Genomic DNA, 23,109 nt, shown 5'->3' with positions numbered 1-23,109 from the left:
CCGATCTGAGGGGGTTTATTTGAACAACAATCTTAAAAAAACAACTCCACTATCACCCCCCTTCCTGGAGCCCGACGACACCTTCATAATACCAGACTCGCTCTGTTAGTCGTCTGGACATGGACGAGGGGACGTTAGGTCATAGTGGACGGACATGACCTAGGGGTGGCGTTCGGAGGACTTAAGGGCAGGAAGGTGTACCCCGCAGTGAGCGCCGTGTGGGGACACTGCGAAATACGAATCCGGTACATAAACGGACTCGATCCGGATCCCCTCCCTCTGATGGACCTGTGCAGGCGCTCCGTGCGGGCGGCTCTAGGAAGGGACCGCTTGAGCGGAATCCACGGACTGCCCCTGCCCGCCTCTCTCAAGAGCTACCTGCTCTACCAAGGACGGGGTTGACGACCACAGCACACCGAGCATACCCCGGAGGACCAGTCACCCGTGGACGCGAAAGGACCCATGAGGAAAGTATCAGTACTTCAGCATTTAAACGGGCAATCTACCAGTCCAGTCCCGCAAAGGGCAATTTAAGGCATGAATACTGCAAACAAGCTGTACTCTGTACACATCCAAAAAAACAATACAAAACAATAAATACAATAAATGACACTGATAAAGCAAGATCCCTGATTACAGTGTATCCAACACCACAAAGGAATATAGGTGTCAGATCAACCCTCGGGCTTTGACTAAATAAAGCGAAGCTGACTGACAAGTTATTTGGCCTGTGATCTGACTACTCTACCCAGCGGGCATCTCAGCCTGCCTATCTCCGACGCCTAAGCGGAAATCGCTTCTGGCAAATGGCCAGCGGGAGTCACAATAATAATAATAATTATAATAATAATAATTACAACAATAATAATAATAACCACGCAAGGGGCCATTCTAACACCCCTGGCCCACGGAGCTTGTCTGAGCATCAGCTAGAATGAGTGTTACTGCATAACTTCGGACCGAAGCCAGACGGCCCAGGGAATGCTGACGTCTTTCCGTGTTAAGCTACCCGGTCTTAATACACCACCTCCTGTTCTTAACGAATTTCAAAGTAAAATGCCTCTGGCATTTCTTCAGAAGCAGAATCAGAATGACTTAACTCATTCACCGCCAAAGACGTCTTTGACGTCTTATCAGAAATAGCCATCCACGCCAAAGACGTGTTTGACGTGTTTTTGTTTTTATGAGTGCAGCGCGTAGTTGAAACACTTACCCAGCCTCTGACATGTCATCTGGTCCCTATCCTCAAAGGGTAGCCGACAGCACGTTATCAAACACATACCGCAGCTGTTGTTTGAAACGAGGAAGAAGGAGGAAAAGAGGAAAAACAGAGAAACGCGCTTCCTTGTACAGAGGAAAAAACACCATTGAAACGCCTCTCGGCGCGCTGCACTGCTGCCTTGCTGCAGGGCGAACCTGGATTGCCTAGTCAAACCCATGACGAACATGATCGATCCGGTTCCAGCAGCGCCTGGTCCCAAAGCCAAGCCGCGGACCCGTTCCTGTGTCGTGTGACTCGTGTCGCAGCATTCGTCCCACTCCCAGCCCGAACGAGAGGAGGAAAACGAGCAGCAGAGGAGGCAAAACGCTGATGGGGAAGGAGGGGGAAGGAGGTGCGATCTAGCTGCAGGCAGCTGTGGACAGAACTCTCTCTCTCTCTCTGTGTGTGTGTGTGTGTGTGTGTGTGTGTGTGTGTGTGTGTGTGTGTGTGTGTGTGTGTGTGTGTGTGTGTGTGTGTGTGTGTGTGTGTGTCTGTGTCTGTGTGTCTGTCTGTCTGTCTGTGTGTCTGTCTGTACACTCACTCACACTGAGCAAACTGTATTGTTGAATGTAAAAAAAGCACTTCATATATATATATATATATATATATATATATATATATTTTTTTTTTTTTTTGTCATTTGTGTCATAATGAATAATATTTACATGTCTGATGTCAATACAGTTCAAAATAAAAGAATTGAGAGCGAGTTCTGCATGATATTGTGTGCTGTACATAAATGCCATTTTCTGCAATTTCTTTTCTCAGAGAGACATTTTGGGTGAAAACAGGGTGTATATAAATGGCTATAAGTAGAGTACAGAACATGCTAAAAGCTCACTTTTTTTTCCTGGTGAACCCAGAGACGTACATCTTCATTTTGAGGTATTGCAAATCACTCTGGTGCTAATAGATAATTTACTGTGGGTCTTGAAAGATGACCAACAATTATGAAAATCTTTGGCCTGTGCTAAATATTGGCAGTCCTAAACTGGCGGTGAATGAGTTAATGATCCCCGAGGGGAAATCGGGACAGGTTACAGTAGCTCGCTCACAGTACACACATAGCTTAAAATAAAATAAACAGTAGTAAATGCAACGCAAATGCAATATTAAGCAATAAGCAGAAAAAAAAAAAAAGAAAAAAAAAAAAAAACACAACATAGCATAGCATAGAATAACTAGTAAATGCGCTAGAAGCAAAAATAAGTGGAATGTCTAAGTAGCAAAATACAAAACACGTCAGGTAAGTATACATTCCGTGTCAATTATCATTATTGCACCCTGGACTATATTAAGTCGGCTTGCCCTATACGCCACACGTGGCTCAGCCAGGCACAGTTAACCTATCGGCTGGCTCAGTCTCAGGGAGACTGAGCGTCTCCGAGGTGCTCTGTAAGAGAGGCATTAAATAGACTAATGGCCACAGGCAGGAATGATTTCCTGTGCCTCTCCGTACTGCATCTAGGTGGAATCAGTCTCTCACTGAACGTACTCCTGCGTTCGACTAGCACGCCGTGGAGTGGGCGCGAGTCATCGTTCACGATGGAGCGTAGCCTGGACAACGTTCTCTTCTCTGACACCGCAGCCAGAGAGCCCCGCTGCCCCAGCACACAATAGCATACAGGAAGGCACTAGCCCCCTTCTGCCCTTTCTCGTTCATGGCTCACTACGTCAAGCTCAGGCCTCGGACCGGCCCCTCGGCTCCCCTGCTCCTCATCGCACCCTGTCACCACACGACAAGATCCCGGTTCACCCTGCACCTCAAGCAGACGCTCCAGCAATGCAACCCCCGACGAAGGACTACTCCAGCCACTCCTTCAGGATCGGAGCGACCACCTCGGCCGCCGAGCAAGGAGTGCCCTCCGCCTCCCTCCAGCAAACGGGCCGCTGGCCCTCATCGGCACATCGTCATCGCCCGGAACAATTCCCCCTTCTGCCCCTTCTCGTCCATGGCTCACTACGTCAGGCTCAGGCCTCGGACCGGCCCCTCGGCCCCCCTGTTCCTCATCGCACCTTGTCACCACATGACAAGATCCTGGTTCACCCTGCACCTCAAGCAAACGCTCCAGCAATGCAACCTCCCGACAAAGAACTACTCCAGCCACTCCTTCAGGATCGGAGCGGCCACCTCGGCCGCCGAGCAAGGAGTGTCCTCCGCCTCCCTCCAGCAAATGGGCCGCTGGTCGTCATCGGCATTCTCCAGCTACATCCGCCCGGAGCAGGCGGCCATACTGGCGGCCCAAAGAACCCTCCTCCCTTAAATCGGTGAGCATGGCAACAAACAATGTCCCGGACTTCCGTGCCGATGAAGAAAATGTCTCGTTGGTGGTGGCTCCCCGAAAGCACGGCGCCAGCAAGGCGCAGTAAACTCCCCGGCTCATTTTTGGGGGGGGAAAGAGAAAGAGAGAGCAGAAAGTCAGGGTAGTCGCGCCAAGGCAGCCAAGTAGGCCAAGCCGGGAAGCGCCAAGCTAAATTCTAATGTACCAAGATCGAAGGCCCGACCGAGTTGGGAGCGCCGGCCGCAAATAGCTGTAAGTCGCTAAAAAGGTCGAAGGCCGGAAAAGTACAATCGCGAAGCGCCAAGGCGGCCAGGTAGGCTAAGCTGGGAAGCGCTATCGCGAGGTGCCCGACCGAGTTGGGAGCGCCAGCCGCAAATAGCTGTAAGTCGCTAAAAAGGTCGAAGGCAGGAAAAGTACAATCGTGAAGCGCCAAGGCGGCCAGGTAGGCTAAGCTGGGAAGCGCTATCGCGAGGTGCCCGACCGAGTTGGGAGCGCCAGCCGCAAATAGCTGTAAGTCGCTAAAAAGGTCGAAGGCAGGAAAAGCAAGATCGAAGGCCCGACCAAGTTGGGAGCGCCAGCCGCAAATAGCTGTAAGTCGCTAAAAAGGTCGAAGGCCGGAAAGTACGATCGCGAAGCGCCAAGGCGGCCAGGTAGGCCAAGCTGGGAAGCGCTATCGCGAGGTGCCCGACCGAGTTGGGAGCGCCAGCCGCAAATAGCTGTAAGTCGCTAAAAAGGTCGAAGGCCGGAATAGTGCAATCAACTACTGGCGCCTGCAGATCTCAATTAACCTCCGGTAATCAGATCTTCCTTTTGGGGGATCTCCTAGCCCATGCAGGCGCCCTCCTCTGCCTCAAGAGCAGCGCCACTGGCCAATGGAGTCAAGCGCCAAAGCATTTGCCATGCACGCCGATTGCTAAATAAAGTTTGTCTAATCCTACCAACTGGCCTCTCCTGATTGAAGTGAGGTCTCCAGACCATAGTTCAAGCAGAAGGCCACTCACGCGTAATCCGATCTCAACGTGGTCAAAAATCCTAGTATGACGTCTGCTATGACGTCAAACATGACGTCAGTTAATCCTCATATATATAGCAAGGGTTCTACGTCACCTCTCTCTCTCTGGCCGATCACTCAAAACAGGGGTTATACCAAGTGACCTTAAAGTAGCTAAAGTTATACCGCTCTTCAAAACAGGTGATTCTAGCATATTAACAAATTATCGGCCCATATCTGTTTTACCCTGTTTTTCTAAAGTTCTTGAGAAACTAGTATATTCAAGGATTAAAAAACATATGGATGAGAGCAACATACTGTATAGCCATCAATACGGTTTTCGGAAAAAAATGTCAACAGAAATGGCTCTTTTGCAGCTTGTTCATAACATCTCTACAGCATTAGATAATAAAAGATTTTCCCTCTGTATATTTTTAGACTTGTCAAAGGCTTTTGACACTGTCGATCATAATATCCTTATTACAAAATTACAAAAATATGGCTTTCAAGATGTTGCTCTAAAATGGTTGCATGATTATATGGACAGACAACAGTATGTATCTATTAATAAGCATAATTCTAATAGAGCTAAGCTACTTTGTGGAGTACCTCAGGGCTCCATCCTTGGACCTCTCTTGTTTTTGATTTACATAAATGACCTTCCTAAGGTCTGTAAACATGTAATGCCTCTTTTATTTGCTGATGACACTTGTCTTGTTGGTTCAAATAAAAATTTCAGCACACTGATTCGAGAAGCAAATGAAGAGCTGTCATCTATTTCTAAATGGTTTCGAAAGAACAAACTCTCCCTCAACATAAATAAATCAAATTTTATTATATTTTGCAATAAAAATAAAAAGTACATAAAAGAACAAGCTAAAATATTCATAGACAACATTGAATTAACTCAGGTTCCATACATCAAGTTCTTAGGTGTCTTAGTAGATGAAAGATTATCATGGAAATACCATGTTGAACTTGTCTGTAAAAAGACTATGAAGTCAATTGGTATCTTGAGTAGAGTTCGTTCTTTCATCAACAATTCTTGTCTTTTAATTTTTTATTACAGCTTAATTTATCCTTATATTATGTATTGTAATACTGTGTGGGCAGCCACTTGTCCCACGTATCTCAATAGGATCTTCTTAATCCAAAATAAATTTTTAAGAGTGATTAGTTTTGCTAATAGATGTGACTCATCTGCTCCTCTTTTCAGTAAATACAAACTTTTGTCAATTTATAATGTTAACATATATCAGACTTGTGTATTCATGTATAAATATGTACACCTATCGCATGATTTACCTATTGTTTTTCAGAATTTTTTTAAAGTTTCTTCAGACATACATTCATATTCCACAAGACACTCTAAGGACTTTCATCTTCCATTTTGTCGGACTTCCCTTAACCAATACTCATTGAAATACAGAGGACCATCTCTTTGGAACAATTTACTTCCATCACTAAAAACAATACTTACATTATCATCATTCAAGAAACATCTGAAAAGGACCCTACTGTAATTTTATTTAATTTGTTGTGTTTTTTAACTTAACTAACTTGTTGTATAATTTCCTTGCTAATTCTAGATTTTGTTAATTTTATTGTTTAGTCTATAAACCATACTATTATGTAATATTTTTTCTGTTCTTTCTTTCGTTCTTTCTTTTTATTTGTTTTCCTTTTTTAAATATATCTGTTGAATTTGCTATGGGGGAGGTACCTTTATAAGCCATTTTTGGCTTCCAACCTCTCCTGCACAATAAGCAATTTTTTTAAAATGATTTCTGTATGTTATGTATTTGTGTGCAAATAAACATAAACATAAACAATCATAGCAGCAGCAGCCCACGGCAGTCCATCTCCCTTGAAGCCGGCCTCCGAAGCGTTGTTTTGCCCCACCCACCTCCCCAGTCCACCACCAACGAGTCTTGACTCCCGATCCCCCACGGGGGGGGGATCTCCTAGCCCATGCAGGCGCCCTCCTCTGCCTCAAGAGCAGCGCCACTGGCCAATGGAGTCAAGCGGGGATCTCCTAGCCCATGCAGGCGCCCTCCTCTGCCTCAAGAGCAGCGCCACTGGCCAATGGAGTCAAGCGCCAAAGCATTTGCCATGCACGCGATTGCTAAATAAAGTTTGTCTAATCCTACCAACTGGCCTCTCCTGATTGAACTGCTATTTGTCATTAAATTAGCATGTAATTTGTAATTTACAGTTGAAGTAGTAGGCCTATTGTTTTTGGGTATGTTTTGGGAGTTAGGTGGTCCCCGAGTTTTTGTCATTGGTTTAAGTCAGGGGTGGGCAACTATTTTTCATGGGGGGCCACATGAGAAACCCAGATTGTTGCCGGGGGCCGAACAAATATTGTCATGCCGTAACCCATGGATGGGCAACTTTGATGATAGAGAGGGCCACAAAAAAATTCCTCGCTACCAGATTTTGCTGAGGGCTGAAATTTGGGGCATTTGAAGCCAGGTTTAGAGGAATAACTCATTTTAAATTAACAATTGTGATGTCATTATTCAGTCTTAACCACCAATATTTGATCCTTTTCTCACTCACTCCTATGTCACCACCTGCTCTCCCTGCAGGGCTTGAAATTAACTTTTTTCACCACCTGCCAATATGGCTGCTAGATTTTAAAGTTACCAGCCAATTAGAATTTCCACTAGCCGAAATGTTTTTCTTGAAATAAACCAGAATATGAGTGGGTTAATTTATGCATAAGTATCAGTAAGTGGCCCGCGGTTTTCAAAGCCTGTGTTGAGGGTCACACAAGAACAAAAATGCACTCTTGAAGCTAAATAAATCCAAAACCAACAAGTTAATTATTTAAATTTCTCCTTCAATGTAAAACAGTAATTTCTTACACGTGAGATTACTTTTAGCCTTTTAGTCATAAATATTATTGAAAGATATTCCATATTCCAGACTGAAATGCTATAACAGAAGAGTATTGCCCAGAAAGAATGACATGAACATTTGGACACTTATTCAGCGGGTATTTTGCATGTTGCGTTCAGGTGCACTGTAAAAAAAAAAAAAAAAAAAAAAAAAATTGCAATTCCATCGCGGGCCACACAGGGGGGCGTATGTTGCCCATGTGTGTTGCCCATGTGTGGTTTAAGTGGTCCTTGGTGCATTTTGTACAAATTGGGCTAAATTTTCAATGGTAGTAAATCAAAGCCACATGTGAGATATCACAAGTAATTTTATTAAAACACCAATCAAAATAAAATGTAAAAAGAGGTTTCCTTCTCTAACTATTGGTGCTTTCACACAGAAATATTTACACAATTAGATTGTTTTGATAAATAATCATCAATAATGTGGATATAAAGACTTGTGTGGGTAAAGGCACAGTAGATGATGACATCTGCTGCTCTTCTTCGTTGGAGGACGTGGGAAAAGCAAGAAAGAAGACCATTCCAAGCCAGACAGTTCACCTGAAGCTGATCCCCAAGGCCTTCTCAGCAGCACGCCACACTGTCACTCAAGATCCACACTGTGGGAGTAAAATAAAATGTAATATGCTTCAGGAAATGAAATATAAAAAAGTTGCCTAATCCATGGCTACATTGATCAACGTTAATGTTGTTTCACGGTAGCTAGCTGGCTATAATTTCTGCAATTTCCCACTATTTATATGCTTAGTACGTTATAATAGCTATAATGTCAATAACAGATACATCTTTGGGTCAACTTTTATTATAGTTTTGTGTTCATTTAACCTAGCTCAATGTAACGTGAATGTGGGACGAGTCCTCTGCCTCACGGACCCAACCGGAGGAACAAGAGCAGAGGTGGATGGCCTGGATGTAGCCGTAGCCTTTTAGCTAGCTTCTTAGGAAGTTGTCTGACCTAGCTTCAGCTAGCTTGGGGAACTTCCACTTCGAGCTAAGGTGGGCGTGTTTGTCAGCAGGTAAACTCACCCCCATAGGCTATGCTAATCGGCGCTCATGCACGGTCCCACTAGCTCCACCCTCTCAACCCGCTCCGTCCCACTAAAACCAAGATGACGACACCCATCGCTTGAACCCTGCCAGGAAAACGAAATTTAATGGGATAGCTACGTCCATATTATTTACAGTCAATGGCCTACTTGCAGAAACTCCGCCCTGGCCAGCTGGTATGGGTCATTAACACGTGATTTCAAATCGCACATAGCTTACGCAAAAACCACGCCCTGTGCCCGCCTACGCAGCAGTCAAGCGCCGGGATTGGCCAGGAGCAAGTCTTTTGTCTTCTTTTGACAGCTGGAATCTCCCACACCACAAACTCTGCAGGGCACGCAGCCCAGCGATTTCATGAACCAACTGAATTGCTCTTGATAGGGGACATTGAAATTAATTATTAGTGTATTAATGCCAATGAAAACGTAACACAAGCTTTTAACACACAATCGATTTTTAAACATTTATTTCAAAACATCATTGTAAAATTCAGGCCTTTAGCCAAAGCTTCAATAACAGAGCTCAGCTGACAGTTTAACCTGCAAATGAAAACTATAAAAAATATCAAATTAAAAATACAATAGGCTACAGCACATAGGCCTAGCACCCCCCCCCCCCTTCCAGTCCAGCCGTTTGTTCCAGGCCAGTGAAGTCCCAACAATCAACAAAAACATGCAATAATATAAAATCATAGATAAAAAGTTGAATCATACACAATAAATAAAACCAAAAGTAAAGGGTTAGCCTTCCCAATGGCCAGCAGTATCTGTTATTCTGGCCTCATAATAAGCACTGAGGCGGGTGGTCAGAAAGTCAAATAACATTAAAATACAATGTATGCTTTGGTGCGATGTAGGATTTTGTCTTTCAATATCCTTGTTGCAGCCTCGCTGCTGCCTCGCTTGGTGTTGTTGCTTCTCACAGGAATGGTGTCCCTGTAACAGAGAGCCCAACATGAGCATGAGCGCCTGGCCAATCCCGGCGCTTGACTGCTGCGTAGGCGGGCACAGGGCGTGGTTTTTGCGTAACCTATGTGCGATTCGAAATCACGCGTCATTAACATGCGTTAAGGCTCTCAAGCTATTCTCCATGGATGCATGCATACAGACTACATAAAAGTAAAGAACCTATAGTTTGAACAGCAGCCATTCCTTTAACCCAGTGCTGACATTCCTCTCCAGCATGTACGATTTGTATTCCTAGTTGAAACAAGGGATGACCACGCCCCAAACTCATTTGATTGGTCGCTGAAACAAGGGATGACCACGCCCCAAACTCATTTGATTGGTCGCTGCCACTGCTTCTTCCTGGAAACGTGCAGCAAGAAAAAACAAGTGGTGAAGATTAGGGTTCAGGTCCAGTTGTGTTTTGGCTTGTAGCTTAATCATGGGTAAGGTGCTTGCTTTCCAATCTGATGACAGGGGTTTGATTCCTGGTCAAAATTCACACATTTTTAACAAGCATTTTTCTTATTTAAAACATTAGGGTTAGGGCAATTCCAACAATTTGGGTTAGGGTTTGGGTCTGGTCGTAGTTAACACATTGACTGCCAGACGTTTTTTTTTGCTGTAGGTAGCTTCTGCCAAGCCGTTTTTTGAGGATTATGGCTCATTTTATAAGAGCCGAGGATTCGTTTCAGCTTGGAGTTTGTGAACATACAATATCTCAAAAGTACTAATAGAATGTGTACTTTCTCTGTCTAAAAGAGTTAGTTTGTAGAGTTAGTAGTTATGTAAGCATTAGCAGTTGAATACAGCATGGTTTTAGCGTGAGAAAGAATATTCAGAGATAAACGGCTTTTTGTGAAATTGGATGGAACAGTCACTTTAACCATTCATTTTTGGCTCTCTCTCTCTCTCTCTCCCTCCCCCTCTCGCTCTCTCTCTCTCTCTCCCTCCCTCTCGCTCTCCCTCCCTCTCTCTCTCTCTCTCTCTCTCTCTCTCTCTCTCTCCCTCCCTCTCGAGTTGCTTCAACTCCTCCCTCCGTGGGCGGACAAGCTTGTCACCAGTCAGTGCTTTGCTGCTCTCCTGTGCCTGCATGTCTGCACGGCCGCTGTTTGAGGAAGTCGGGATGGACTCGCTCGTTTGGAGTTTTGGTTGAGAGAAGCTTTTGCGATTCTGGTCATATTTATGCTGCGTGTTTCAAAGTGTGTTCCTCCACCTGTAATCTATCACCCGATCATAGTAGATCGGCTGAATCTATTATGTAAATTTGCAATCCCGCATCGCCAGCAATCAGCGCGAAAAGGAGAATGGCTGGGCTGAGAATGGCGTGACAAGTTAAAAAAATGCTTTCCTTTCTCTAGCCAGGAGAGCACTGTTGCCACTTAGTGGGTCGGTGGAATGGGTTGTAAACGTTCGGTGGCTCCAATAATTATATAAGAGATGTAAAAGGCTTAGATGCACAACCCACCGTCAAAAAAAAAAAATCGATGCCAAAAACGTGTAAACACGTTGTTGGCAGGGAACAGCTGGATTCTGAAAACGTGTTCATACGTTGTTGGCAGTGAATGTGTTAAGAAAACCCTAACCATGCACCATCTTTTTTTTTTTTTTTTTTTTTTTTTTATACTTGCTGCACGTTTCCAGGAAGAAGCAGTTTGGGGCGTGGTCATCCCACGTTTCAGCTAGGGACAGAAGGAAACCCTGCTGCTCTCCTGTGTCATGTTATTGTAACCGAGCGTTTAGGCTTTGCACTCTAGAAAATAACCAGATGCCATCAGGTTTATTTCCTGTCTGTCTTGCCTGCCCTGTATGAGCGCTGCTGTGTTCAGATCAGACGACCTGAATACAGCGTCCTTTTCCAGACCAGCATTCAGCTTTTCAAATTAAGCCCCAAAGATGTCGTCCGTGTTGTACTTTACTTTACACTTTACACTTTACTTTACAAGTGTCGCGCCGACACCACAAGTTACCACAAGTTACCGGACAGTCTTGCAGTCTCCTGTGCAGAGTTTCGAAAAGTCTGCGCTGCCGGAAAAGACTCCCGCCCATGGGATCCCGCCTGCGTCTGATAAGATTGGGTGTGGGTCTGTTCAGGCATCTGCATGGAGCCATACCGCAGCTGGTGGACATAAGCCAGCCGGGGGGCTTCTTAGTGCAACAGAGAGAGAGAGAGATCAAGCCGTTAGAGCCATTCTCCCAGACCATCACAAGATGCAACAACTGTGGAGGTAGTCATGCTGCTAAGCGGGAAAAGTGTCCAGCTTTCGGACAACAGTGTCATCATTGCAACAAGCTAAACCACTACAAGAGCTGCTGCAAGTTTAAACCACGCAGCCAAAGCAGTACAAACAGAAAGCCTTACAGACAGTCTGTGCATGAAGTGACAGTGGAGCAGCCCACATATGAAGATGAAACGTTTTATGTGGACGGTGTCGAGGTCGATAACTGTGTTGACTGTGTCAATTCATATGCAAATGAGAAGGACGAAGGATTCGTCACAATACACATAAGTGGCAAGTCAACAGAAATGAAAGTCGACACATCAGGAGCAAAATGCAACGTTATGTCACAAGAGACGTTCAAACATGTGGCTGACGGCGAGCAGCTTGTAAAGCAGAGGAAAGCTACAAACCTTGTTGCTTTATGGTGGAACCAGAATTGAAACAAACGGCACGGTTGCACTGTCATGCTGCTTAAAGGAGCAACACCACTCATTGCCTTTCTTCATAGTGGACAGAGAGGTGCAACCACTGCTAGGGTTTCGTGCGTGCATGGACATGGGAATTGTCAAATTAAGCCCTGATGTTCATCAAGTCACCATGGAGAGCAACACAGACTTCAACACACAGATTCTTAGGCAATATCAAGATCTGTTCAACAATGAGCTCGGAGAACTTCCACTCACCTACTCCATGAAGGTGGACGCCGACATACAGCCTGTGGTCCGGCCAGCCCACCGCATCCCTGTCGCGATGCAGGAGAGAGTGAAAGCTGAACTGGATGCAGAACATAGGTGTTGTGATGGAAAAATTGCTGAAATGCCCTGCTGATCCATCAATAATGAGATATCCGTTTCAAGTGTATTCAGGAGGTTTTATTCTACATTAACATCTGTGCACAGAGGGTCTCTTCCCGACCACGTTGTCAGATAAGAGCCACGAGTCATTGTTACAACTCATCATATACTGAAACTATGGCACCCCCCCCCCCCCCCCCCCATCTGGAGGGCAGTACTTTTCCACTTCATACAACCTCTCTCCAACTCAGTACATTCCCATGACGTCAGTAGTCAATCTGATGTTCACAAGACATAACACTCCACGTCTACCCACCCAAAGCAAGATACATGTTCTCCCTGTACAGGAATATTCTGCAATTGGTGAAGAGCATAGTTCACAAAATACATCTTAGAAGGGCCATAGTTCATAAGCAATCAATCAATAAGCACTCAATCAATAATTTGCTATCACAGTGTCATAACACCAGTCAGCGAGCCCACTGACTGGGTCTCCTCCATGGTCGCGGCACACAAGAAAGACAAGCAAGAAATCCAGCTGTGTATCAACCCAAAAGACCTTAACACAGCACTGAAAAGGCCCCACTACCCCATGCGTAGTGTTGAACAGGTAGCAGCTCAAATGCCGGGGGCTACAGTGTTCTCAGTTCTGGACGCTAAGAACTCATTCTGGCAGATATGTCTCGACAAGAAACCTTCAATGATGACGACATTCAGCACCCAATGAACTCAGCAAGCGAAGTGTTTCAACGCACTATGGCACTATATTAAAGAGAGTGCTTGGACAGGTGAGAGAGGTCAACCTCAAGCTAAATCCAGACAAGTGTCAATTTCGCCTGGTACCAAGTAGTAGGGCTGAACGATTAATCAAATTTAAATCGAAACTGAGATTTGAAACAACGCAATTAGATTAATCGCAAAGGCTCACCGAGAGTGAGAAAATCAATTTCCTTGATCTCACCATCTATAATAACGAACATGGAGGCCTATTCAGTGCCATTTATCGCAAACCAGTTAATAGGAACACCCTCTTGAGAGCAGATAGCCATCACTTGCAACAATTAATCAAAAACATCCCGGTGGGTCAATTCCTCCGATTGAAACGAATTTGCAGCACGGAGGATGCATTTATTCTTAAGGCTGGGGACATGAAGCAGCGCTTCTTCTCAGACAGAGGGTATGCCGAGACTGACATCGCGGCAGCCTATGGAAGAGCTGTGCGCACCCCGAGAACCCGCCTCCTCAACAAAACTGTCGGTATTACACCCATACAGCCCCGTCTCTGCTTTGCCACCGAGTTCTCTCCCATCAGCGGAGCCATCAAACAGATAATGATGAAACACTGGCATATTCTTCAGTCGGATCCAATCATGAAGTCCCTCTGTCCTGATCCCCCCCGAATCGCCTTTAGGCGAGCCTGATCACGGAGAGACAGGTTAGTACACAGCACCATGACTCCACCCTCCTCTACTCTCACCTGGCTACCACCCCCTCCCTCGGGTTTCTACAGATGTGGCCACTGTACTCATTGCTCCAACTCCTCTCCTCTGACACAAAACATTTCCTTCACCCCCGGACTGGTAAAAAATATCCTATCAAGTCCTTCATAAACTGTAGTACCACACATGTGATCTACATGCTGAAATGTTTATGTGGGAGTGTCTATATAGGACAAACTAAACGTGCATTAAAGCTCTGCATTGCTGAACACAAAACGGCCATCCGCACCCAAAATCTGGACTATGCAATAGCAAGACATTACAAACAAGCCCACCATGGCTCAGTCGCCTCCCTTAAAGGAATGATCCGACGGCAATTCCCGTGGACATTGTGTAAAGGAATTTAATTCCCGAGTTCATAGCAGCAATTTGTTTTCAAATCGACCAAACATTGGCGGATAAAACTGCATTTTTGTTGTTCTGGTGTGTTCAGACAGCTCATCCATTACCCAGGGTTCATTGCGCTGATAACGCGCGCTCCCGAGTCCCCAGCCTGCCCTGAGTCAGACCGAGACACCGGAGACAAATATACATATACTTACTGTACATACGGAGAGAGATAGCGAATTTTATTTATAGAAGAGGAGAGGAAAGGAGAGGAGAGAGCAGAAGAGACAAGGACATAGCATAGTTTTTTTTTTGCAGTAGCTGAGCTAGCGTTAGCTGATGCTAGTTAGCTATCAGAGTGGGAGAGAGGGGGCTGTTTGGCTAAGCTAGCTTACCGTTGTTTAGTTAGTGTTCCTTTAGTTAGCGTTAGTTGAGAAGAGTCTCAGTGTCGTTAGATTACACAAAGAGAAAACGTCAAACATGCCTATGTGTATGGTGCCTCAATGCGGCAACTATTTGCGGGAGGTAAACCAGGTACATCGTGGCCGACAGGAAAGCTATCACAGGTAAACATGGAACGGGGCGCAAAAAATGGCTGCGGATGATAAACAACTTCCACTATGATGAGATCACAGCCAAACGTGCTCGACGGACTTCGGATATGCCCATTGCATTTTACAGAAGATGACTACAACAGCTAGCAGAGTTGTTTGGCTTTGGAGCAAGAGCGCTGAAAAGATCTGGGATTCCCCAGTCTGTTTCAACGTGACAAGACCAGGGAGAAGCTACAGGTAGGCCTAAGCTGTTTTAGCTAATGTTGGCTAAGTTAGCTGTACTGAAAACCAAGTTTTGTATCTGTAACTTGTTGTGTCTGCTCTAACGTTACTGCAATTGCTAATCACTCTGCCATGTAGTCTCACTGTGTCTCATTTGCGTCAGGATTCCCCCCTGCCTGCGTTAGGGTAGTTTGGGTCTCTGTGTCGCTGTTTTGCTTAGTTGTTTACAGTTTATGCTGCAGAAGTCAGGAGGCAATATGATGTTTCACAAGCTTGTGCAGTATAAGCTCACTCCCCTAAATGAGCTGATCATGACAGTGATCGATACCTGTCAATCATTCAGCCAGTCATTAATGTAATTTAAGATTGTAATTTTGAAATGACAATGTGTTTACTTGGAAAGAGTATATTTTCCCTTTTATTATTTTAGTATTCTCAAATATTGCGTGGTTTTTAAGCAGCCATAGGCTTTTGGTTCTATCAAAGCCTTTATTTTTGAGTGATACGCTTTACTAAAACACTCATTGTATCATATTATATCAGAAGTGTTCTTTGTTTTGTGTTCATACAATAGTGATGTCAGTTAGATTTGGTTAGGTCAGAGCTATGGAATATTAAATCATCCATCTTTGCTCACATCTGTCTTCCTTACGCCAGGTGTGCATAAACTACATGTTATTATTTTTAATACAAAAATGTGAAATTAATATTGGTTATCGGACAGGAGAAGCAGATATTTATCAGTTATCGTATTGGCTGAAAAAAACAGCCAAAGTCCATAAATCCTCCCTATCTGAAGAACATAAGGGGGGGATTTACATTGCTTGATGGATGACTGATTCCTCTAATCTTGTCTCCTCTCCAGATGACTACTCGACTACTAGAACTAGAACTACTACTACTAGAAGCCTCCACAAGTCAACAGCAACCATCTGCATCTCCCACGGTGCAACCATCTACATCTCCCACGCCCCGGCCCAACTCAGCTCAGCCCGACCCAGCCCAGCCATAACCCCCCTGCCCCAGTATCATTGCAGCCTCCATCGACCTGGTAGCAACTGCATGAGAGAGGGTGCTTGGTTACTCAAACGCACACGGGCACACACTTGCCACATGAGAAAAGTTAAAAACACGCACATCCAGGTGGAATCCGGCAGGTGCAGAGCTGGAGAGAGGCTGGAACAATGAAACATAAATAAAACAGCTCGCACACTGCAAGGGCTCCAGTGAATTATTTTATTGCAACGTAACGTTTCGAGCAGACTGCTCTTCCTCAGACGCAGTCTGCTCGAAACGTTACCACTGGTGCAATAAAACTATTCACTGTCTGGAGCCCTTGCAGTGTGCGAGCTGTTTTATTTATGTTTCATTGTTCCACACACTTGCCACATGACATTTCTTTCCCACTGGAGTGGAAATTGCATTCAAGCTCAAATAGCTTGTGTTCAAAATTAGTGTTATTGTACGTGTGTTCAAACCAAATTGATTCAATTGTTTGATTCAAGTTCAAACTAAACAGTACATACCGGTATATATATTTAGAAACAGGAGAGATCGCATAACATTTCACTGGGACCAAAACCACAAAACAGAATGAGGGAATCCCCGGTATATTTTCTATCTTGTAAGGGGTCCTTGGCTGAAAAACATTTGAGAACCTCTGGGCTAAGTATCCGGGTTGTTGCTGCTGTCTCTTGTTTGGCATATTTTTCTCAGTGCATGAAAGAGCGATTATTCTTATGCCAAATTAGGAAGATGGCTCTTTTGTCTGGTCTGGACAAAATGGAAGCTAATGACAGGTTTCCATACATTTTCCAGACTGATTTGTTTTGAAGATTTTGCTGAGTGGTCAATATGATTTATGCTAACTGCTAACTAGTTTATATCAGTGAAGATGAAGATTGTTCTTCACAGTGACTATCAGAATATGTGAGATGATTGGCAGGGTTCATATACACTTTACGTTTTAAAATTCCACATTTTTCGAGGCAGACCCTATGTCCTTGACTGGATGTGATTTAGGTACATGGTATTTGATATAATGCATGCCGACAGTGGCTTGTGTATAAAAATCCCTCTAGGCTATCTGAACATTATTCTTCACATCAACAACTGGAGACTCAAAACATCAAAGCTATGTGTATCAGACTTGAACCACATCTTCCATACTTTTCTACAAAAAATAATCTAATTCCCAAACTATTCAAGACCTGCAAATGATCATAGAGTGATGCTTATACAGTAGGCTACATTATGCTTTGAATTCCTTACCGTATCATGTTCTAATTTTTTTGTCCCTGAAAGTAACCAATAAAATCTACAAACTTTCAGGATCTGCTTGAGCATTCATTCTGGGAAAAATCTAATCTATTACCTACATGTCATTACCACCAAATATAAATGTACAGAATACACAAACTCATTTGACAAATTATTGGTTTCTACTGTGTGCTATGATGTTGAGGAGGGCGACATTGTTAGCAAGAGTATTGATGGTAAAGGTTTTGATGTCATCAGATATTGGCCTTCATGTGTTCTAGTCTTGCTTCTTTTCATTATGTTTTCATCATAAAATTATTACAGGTTATACATAGGTGTACCTTCAGCTAACTTTGATACTCAATCAGTGTGAAAAGAAAAGAAAAAACAATGTAAGTTTGTATGTATAAAATTTTATTAGAAAACTGAACGCATGATGTTCAGAGCTCGTCCAAAGCGTCATCCACTCCACATGCCATCTGTACTGTACTGTCCATCGGGGAAATGTACAACGTGTACGTGATGAATCACACACGCAGGCAGTACAATGCGGTTTCCTTTGCGAAGTCTCTCTCCTTGAAGAACCCACTCCACAAAGAACCGACACGCAGTCAGACGATATTGTCTGCAGAGAACAAAATACATGAAATGTGGTTATTCATCTGGAAGCTAATAGAGCAGCTAACGCTAACATTACTGTAAACAAAACAGTGGTGGCCATTGAACCAGGTGAGCTAAAACCAATAACGTCAGCCTGCTGGCCAAAACACAGCCTCAACGTGAGACAAAACAGCGTTAGGTGACAAAATATTAAGTTACTCACGACACTCTGGTTATGTCCTCTGGCTGCGGCAGCCTCGGCCTCTGTTGCATCTCTTCTGGCTCGTAAAGGAAGGAAGGGCTGTATATAGCCTATCCGACTCAGCCAAGAAACTCAAGACATTAGTTATCCATCGTGATGTATCGAGATGTGATTTTGTCTGGAAGCCCTGAGATGAACTGGAACGTGGACTGACGAAGCTAAGTAACGTTAGGTTAGCTTAGCAGCAACTCCTCTCCTCTCTGTCTGTCAGCTCACAGCGGGGCTGCGGTGCTACCGTGAGGCTCGTCCCCGCTCCCTGAAGCGCGCGCCGCACCCTGTATGTTCTCAACTCTCAAGAGACTGTAGTTTGTCCGTGGACCTCTGACGTCAGCGGTCCACTCATTTTGCCATATTGAGAATGCAGCATCTCAGCGGAGGCAAAATAGAGGCAAGCTAACCTGTGTCCATGTGTGAACAATATTGACATAGTACGCATACAAAACTGGTTGAATACCGTCGGAGTGTCCCTTTAAGTTCTGGGGGATAGAGAAAGTCTCTTCCCCACAGAGAGGTGGCGATATCGTCACAAAACTGTTGAGGCGTGAAGCCTTCTGGATTCATACATTGAATACGGTGGAGCCTAATGGACTTAATGATGAGCTCAGCCTCTCCTGCTTCCTCTAAATGTACTGATATTTATATTGTGTTCCTATGTTTCTAAAAATATGTGAAGATATGTAATTATATGCTTCTGTTATGCATTGATTCTTTTATGCATTGATCCTCTATTCTCTCTCCCCCCCCCCCCCCCCCTTTTTCCCTCTTTCCCCTCCCGTGTGCTCCAGATTCTTCCAAAGGCTAAACCTACTTTGGATTTAGAGCATCGCTTAGTGACGAAAATACTATGCAAGCGCGGTGCATAACCACTGACAACGCTTCAAACGTCATAAAAGCTATGGAAATCAACAGATGGACCAGACTCCAGTGCTTCACCACAGACTACACCTCGCCATCGGTATGTTAGCCTAGCAGCTAGGGCTAGCAAGTTACCTTTACTAACGCTAGCTCTCTCCCTAAGGAGATAGCTCATTTAGCTAGTAAAGTTAGCTTGCTAGCCCTAACTGGCTAGCTCACGTTACATGTCCTCTTCCCCTCTCACTTAACATTCTCAGTCTGACTCTGCCTGAATGCAGTACTTGTATTGTAACGTTAGCTTGGTAAGCCTACAGTAATGTCTAAATGCCCCTCTTCACCTCCCCCAATATATTATATAGCTAATATATTGTCAGTCTGGGAAATGGAATGATTCTGTAGTAGCTAATGTCCTCCCAGCGTTCTGCTCTCTCCCTCCCCATCTCTCCTCCCTACTTTCTCTCCCTCCTACATCATCATTATTAGTATAATTAGTTCCAATCTTAAAAATGCAATACAGCTATGTAGTACTTATAGAATAATTTGGTTAATTATTTTGTTTTTCAGAAAAGTTGCGAACAAGCTACATAAGTGCAGAGAATGTCCCACAAATCAAGGCCCGGGTGAAGAGAGAGATGGAAGGTGGCAGGTGACACTAAAGGTAACCTGCATTAATTCTCTCCTCTCCCACTCCTCTCCTCTCTCCTGATCCTCCCCCTCTCTCCCCTTCCTTTCCTTGCAAAATAGGGCTTCACTGAAACACTGCTTGTGTATATAGCCTGCCCTGTGCCCCATCTTTGATGTGTGAATGAATGTGTGTGCTGTGAATTGCATTAATGTGAAACTTAACAGTTGTGTCTGTGTTGTGTGTGTTTTGCAGGAGAAGAGGGCTGCCATCACCCCCAGATGCTGCTGCTGTGCCTCAAAGTGCAGCACAGGAAGGAGCCAGGCCATCGGCTGCAAAAAAGGCCAAGCGATCCTTGGGCAGTTACTTCAAGAGCTGCGGCGATGCTGGTGCTTTTTGTTTTGTTTTTATTGTTAAAGACTTAAGACTTGAGTTGTGTCTCAGACTGAGACACAGAGAGAATTGCAGCTGTTGTTTAAAAGCAAATAAATGTTGCTGGAAGGAATTCTTATCCAAGTTCTCATCCTTGCATTATAATATAGAGCAGTTTGTTGATTGTGATGTTTGAATGTGGTAGGCAAATGCTCCATTGTGTTTTACATTTATTATTGTGCTTGCTGACAAGCAAGGCACAATCTTGAAATCCCACATACTTATTATTATTCTATCTGCCAAAAAGTTCTACGACTAATAACTCCCCCAATTTTTGCGCCACATAGACATGCCAGACCTCAAAATGACCGGCTTATTGAGGACAGGTGTGCTATGACTTTGTTAAGGGTTTGTGAAAGCGGTTTGGCCGCAATTCGCCATTAAGCGCCATTTTTTTTCCCATTGACTTGCATGGGGTTTGGAAAAATCTTGCAAAATCTTGCAGTAAATTAGCTGTCATTCAGAAACCATAACAGCTAGAGCTACGAAACTTGGTAGGGAGGTGCACTGAGGGGTCTTTTACTATCCCCGAAAAAATTGCACCAATTGACCATATGGTGGCGCTATAACAGCCCTCCTTACCTTTTGCTCGATAACTTTTGAACCGTAGGGTTTATCATCAAAATTCTTTTTTCCCTGGATTCCTTGGGTCCTCCCGCATCTACTCAACTAGGCCACGCCCATTTCCGTCTGACTAGATTTTCGGCCATTTTGCATTTTGTCCAAAACAGTTTTTTTGCCATTTCTCCTTGAAATTTTGTCCAATCTTCACCAAACCAACGCACACATCATGTTGGGAGTGTCCTGCACAACACTGATTTGGAAGTTAAAAAACAAAAACACACCATTGCGATATAATCCACTTCCAATCTTCTGTGGGTGGGGCCTATTTCACAAAAATCGTCCGATGCTAACCAAACTTGGTACAGGTGTGGAGGGATGTACTCTGAGCCTATATCAGAAGTATTTTGTCATTTAGCCTTTAGGGGGCGCTATAGCAGCATTCAGTGCCTGTCCCTTCTAAATGGTTTTATTTTGAAGGGCGGCAGGAAGTGCAGATTCATTCTCATTATGGCCAGCCTTCCTTCTTGGATGACACTTGACACTTCTGAGTTGATTTCAGAAGAGATAGTGTCATTTGGCGTGTAGGGGGCGCTATTGTTTGCCTATGGGGGGCGCTACAGCAACGTATCTCCGCAACCGTAACTCGTAGAGACTCACGGATGGCGGCGTTGGAATCGGGGTGAAAAAGTACGCTAGTGGTGGGCGGAATCACGATTGCACCTTCCGTTTCCGAGATAAAAGCAATAATTATTGTGCTTGCTGACAAGCAAGGCACAATCTTGAAATCCCACATACTTATTATTATTCTATCTGCCAAAAAGTTCTACGACTAATAACTCCCCCAATTTTTGCGCCACATAGACATGCCAGACCTCAAAATGACCGGCTTATTGAGGACAGGTGTGCTATGACTTTGTTAAGGGTTTGTGAAAGCGGTTTGGCCGCAATTCGCCATTAAGCGCCATTTTTTTTCCCATTGACTTGCATGGGGTTTGGAAAAATCTTGCAAAATCTTGCAGTAAATTAGCTGTCATTCAGAAACCATAACAGCTAGAGCTACGAAACTTGGTAGGGAGGTGCACTGAGGGGTCTTTTACTATCCCCGAAAAAATTGCACCAATTGACCATATGGTGGCGCTATAACAGCCCTCCTTACCTTTTGCTCGATAACTTTTGAACCGTAGGGTTTATCATCAAAATTCTTTTTTCCCTGGATTCCTTGGGTCCTCCCGCATCTACTCAACTAGGCCACGCCCATTTCCGTCTGACTAGATTTTCGGCCATTTTGCATTTTGTCCAAAACAGTTTTTTTGCCATTTCTCCTTGAAATTTTGTCCAATCTTCACCAAACCAACGCACACATCATGTTGGGAGTGTCCTGCACAACACTGATTTGGAAGTTAAAAAACAAAAACACACCATTGCGATATAATCCACTTCCAATCTTCTGTGGGTGGGGCCTATTTCACAAAAATCGTCCGATGCTAACCAAACTTGGTACAGGTGTGGAGGGATGTACTCTGAGCCTATATCAGAAGTATTTTGTCATTTAGCCTTTAGGGGGCGCTATAGCAGCATTCAGTGCCTGTCCCTTCTAAATGGTTTTATTTTGAAGGGCGGCAGGAAGTGCAGATTCATTCTCATTATGGCCAGCCTTCCTTCTTGGATGACACTTGACACTTCTGAGTTGATTTCAGAAGAGATAGTGTCATTTGGCGTGTAGGGGGCGCTATTGTTTGCCTATGGGGGGCGCTACAGCAACGTATCTCCGCAACCGTAACTCGTAGAGACTCACGGATGGCGGCGTTGGAATCGGGGTGAAAAAGTACGCTAGTGGTGGGCGGAATCACGATTGCACCTTCCGTTTCCGAGATAAAAGCAATAATTATTGTGCTTGCTGACAAGCAAGGCACAATCTTGAAATCCCACATACTTATTATTATTCTATCTGCCAAAAAGTTCTACGACTAATAACTCCCCCAATTTTTGCGCCACATAGACATGCCAGACCTCAAAATGACCGGCTTATTGAGGACAGGTGTGCTATGACTTTGTTAAGGGTTTGTGAAAGCGGTTTGGCCGCAATTCGCCATTAAGCGCCATTTTTTTTCCCATTGACTTGCATGGGGTTTGGAAAAATCTTGCAAAATCTTGCAGTAAATTAGCTGTCATTCAGAAACCATAACAGCTAGAGCTACGAAACTTGGTAGGGAGGTGCACTGAGGGGTCTTTTACTATCCCCGAAAAAATTGCACCAATTGACCATATGGTGGCGCTATAACAGCCCTCCTTACCTTTTGCTCGATAACTTTTGAACCGTAGGGTTTATCATCAAAATTCTTTTTTCCCTGGATTCCTTGGGTCCTCCCGCATCTACTCAACTAGGCCACGCCCATTTCCGTCTGACTAGATTTTCGGCCATTTTGCATTTTGTCCAAAACAGTTTTTTTGCCATTTCTCCTTGAA

At 44.4% G+C, this 23,109-nt stretch overlaps 1 protein-coding gene across 1 annotated transcript in view; it reads right to left on the bottom strand.

The window, feature by feature from the left end:
- Positions 1–11,543, bottom strand: part of LOC310771386 (SUN domain-containing protein 2-like) — a gene marked incomplete at both ends in the record, with an annotated part of 30,165 nt that extends 18,622 nt beyond the window's left edge. The window contains one exon of the mRNA XM_083664009.1: positions 11,412–11,543. Within this exon, the coding sequence (XP_083520135.1) occupies positions 11,412–11,543 (132 nt within the window). The remainder of the gene's footprint in view (positions 1–11,411) is intronic.
- Positions 11,544–23,109: the final 11,566 nt, after the last annotated feature.

Source organism: Poromitra crassiceps (genome assembly GCF_964638095.1).
Source record: "Poromitra crassiceps genome assembly, contig: HAP1_SCAFFOLD_583, whole genome shotgun sequence".
In the NCBI taxonomy this organism is placed as follows: domain Eukaryota; kingdom Metazoa; phylum Chordata; class Actinopteri; order Beryciformes; family Melamphaidae; genus Poromitra; species Poromitra crassiceps.
Note: the sequence above shows the minus strand (reverse complement) of the source record. Positions and strands in the feature narration are given on the sequence as shown.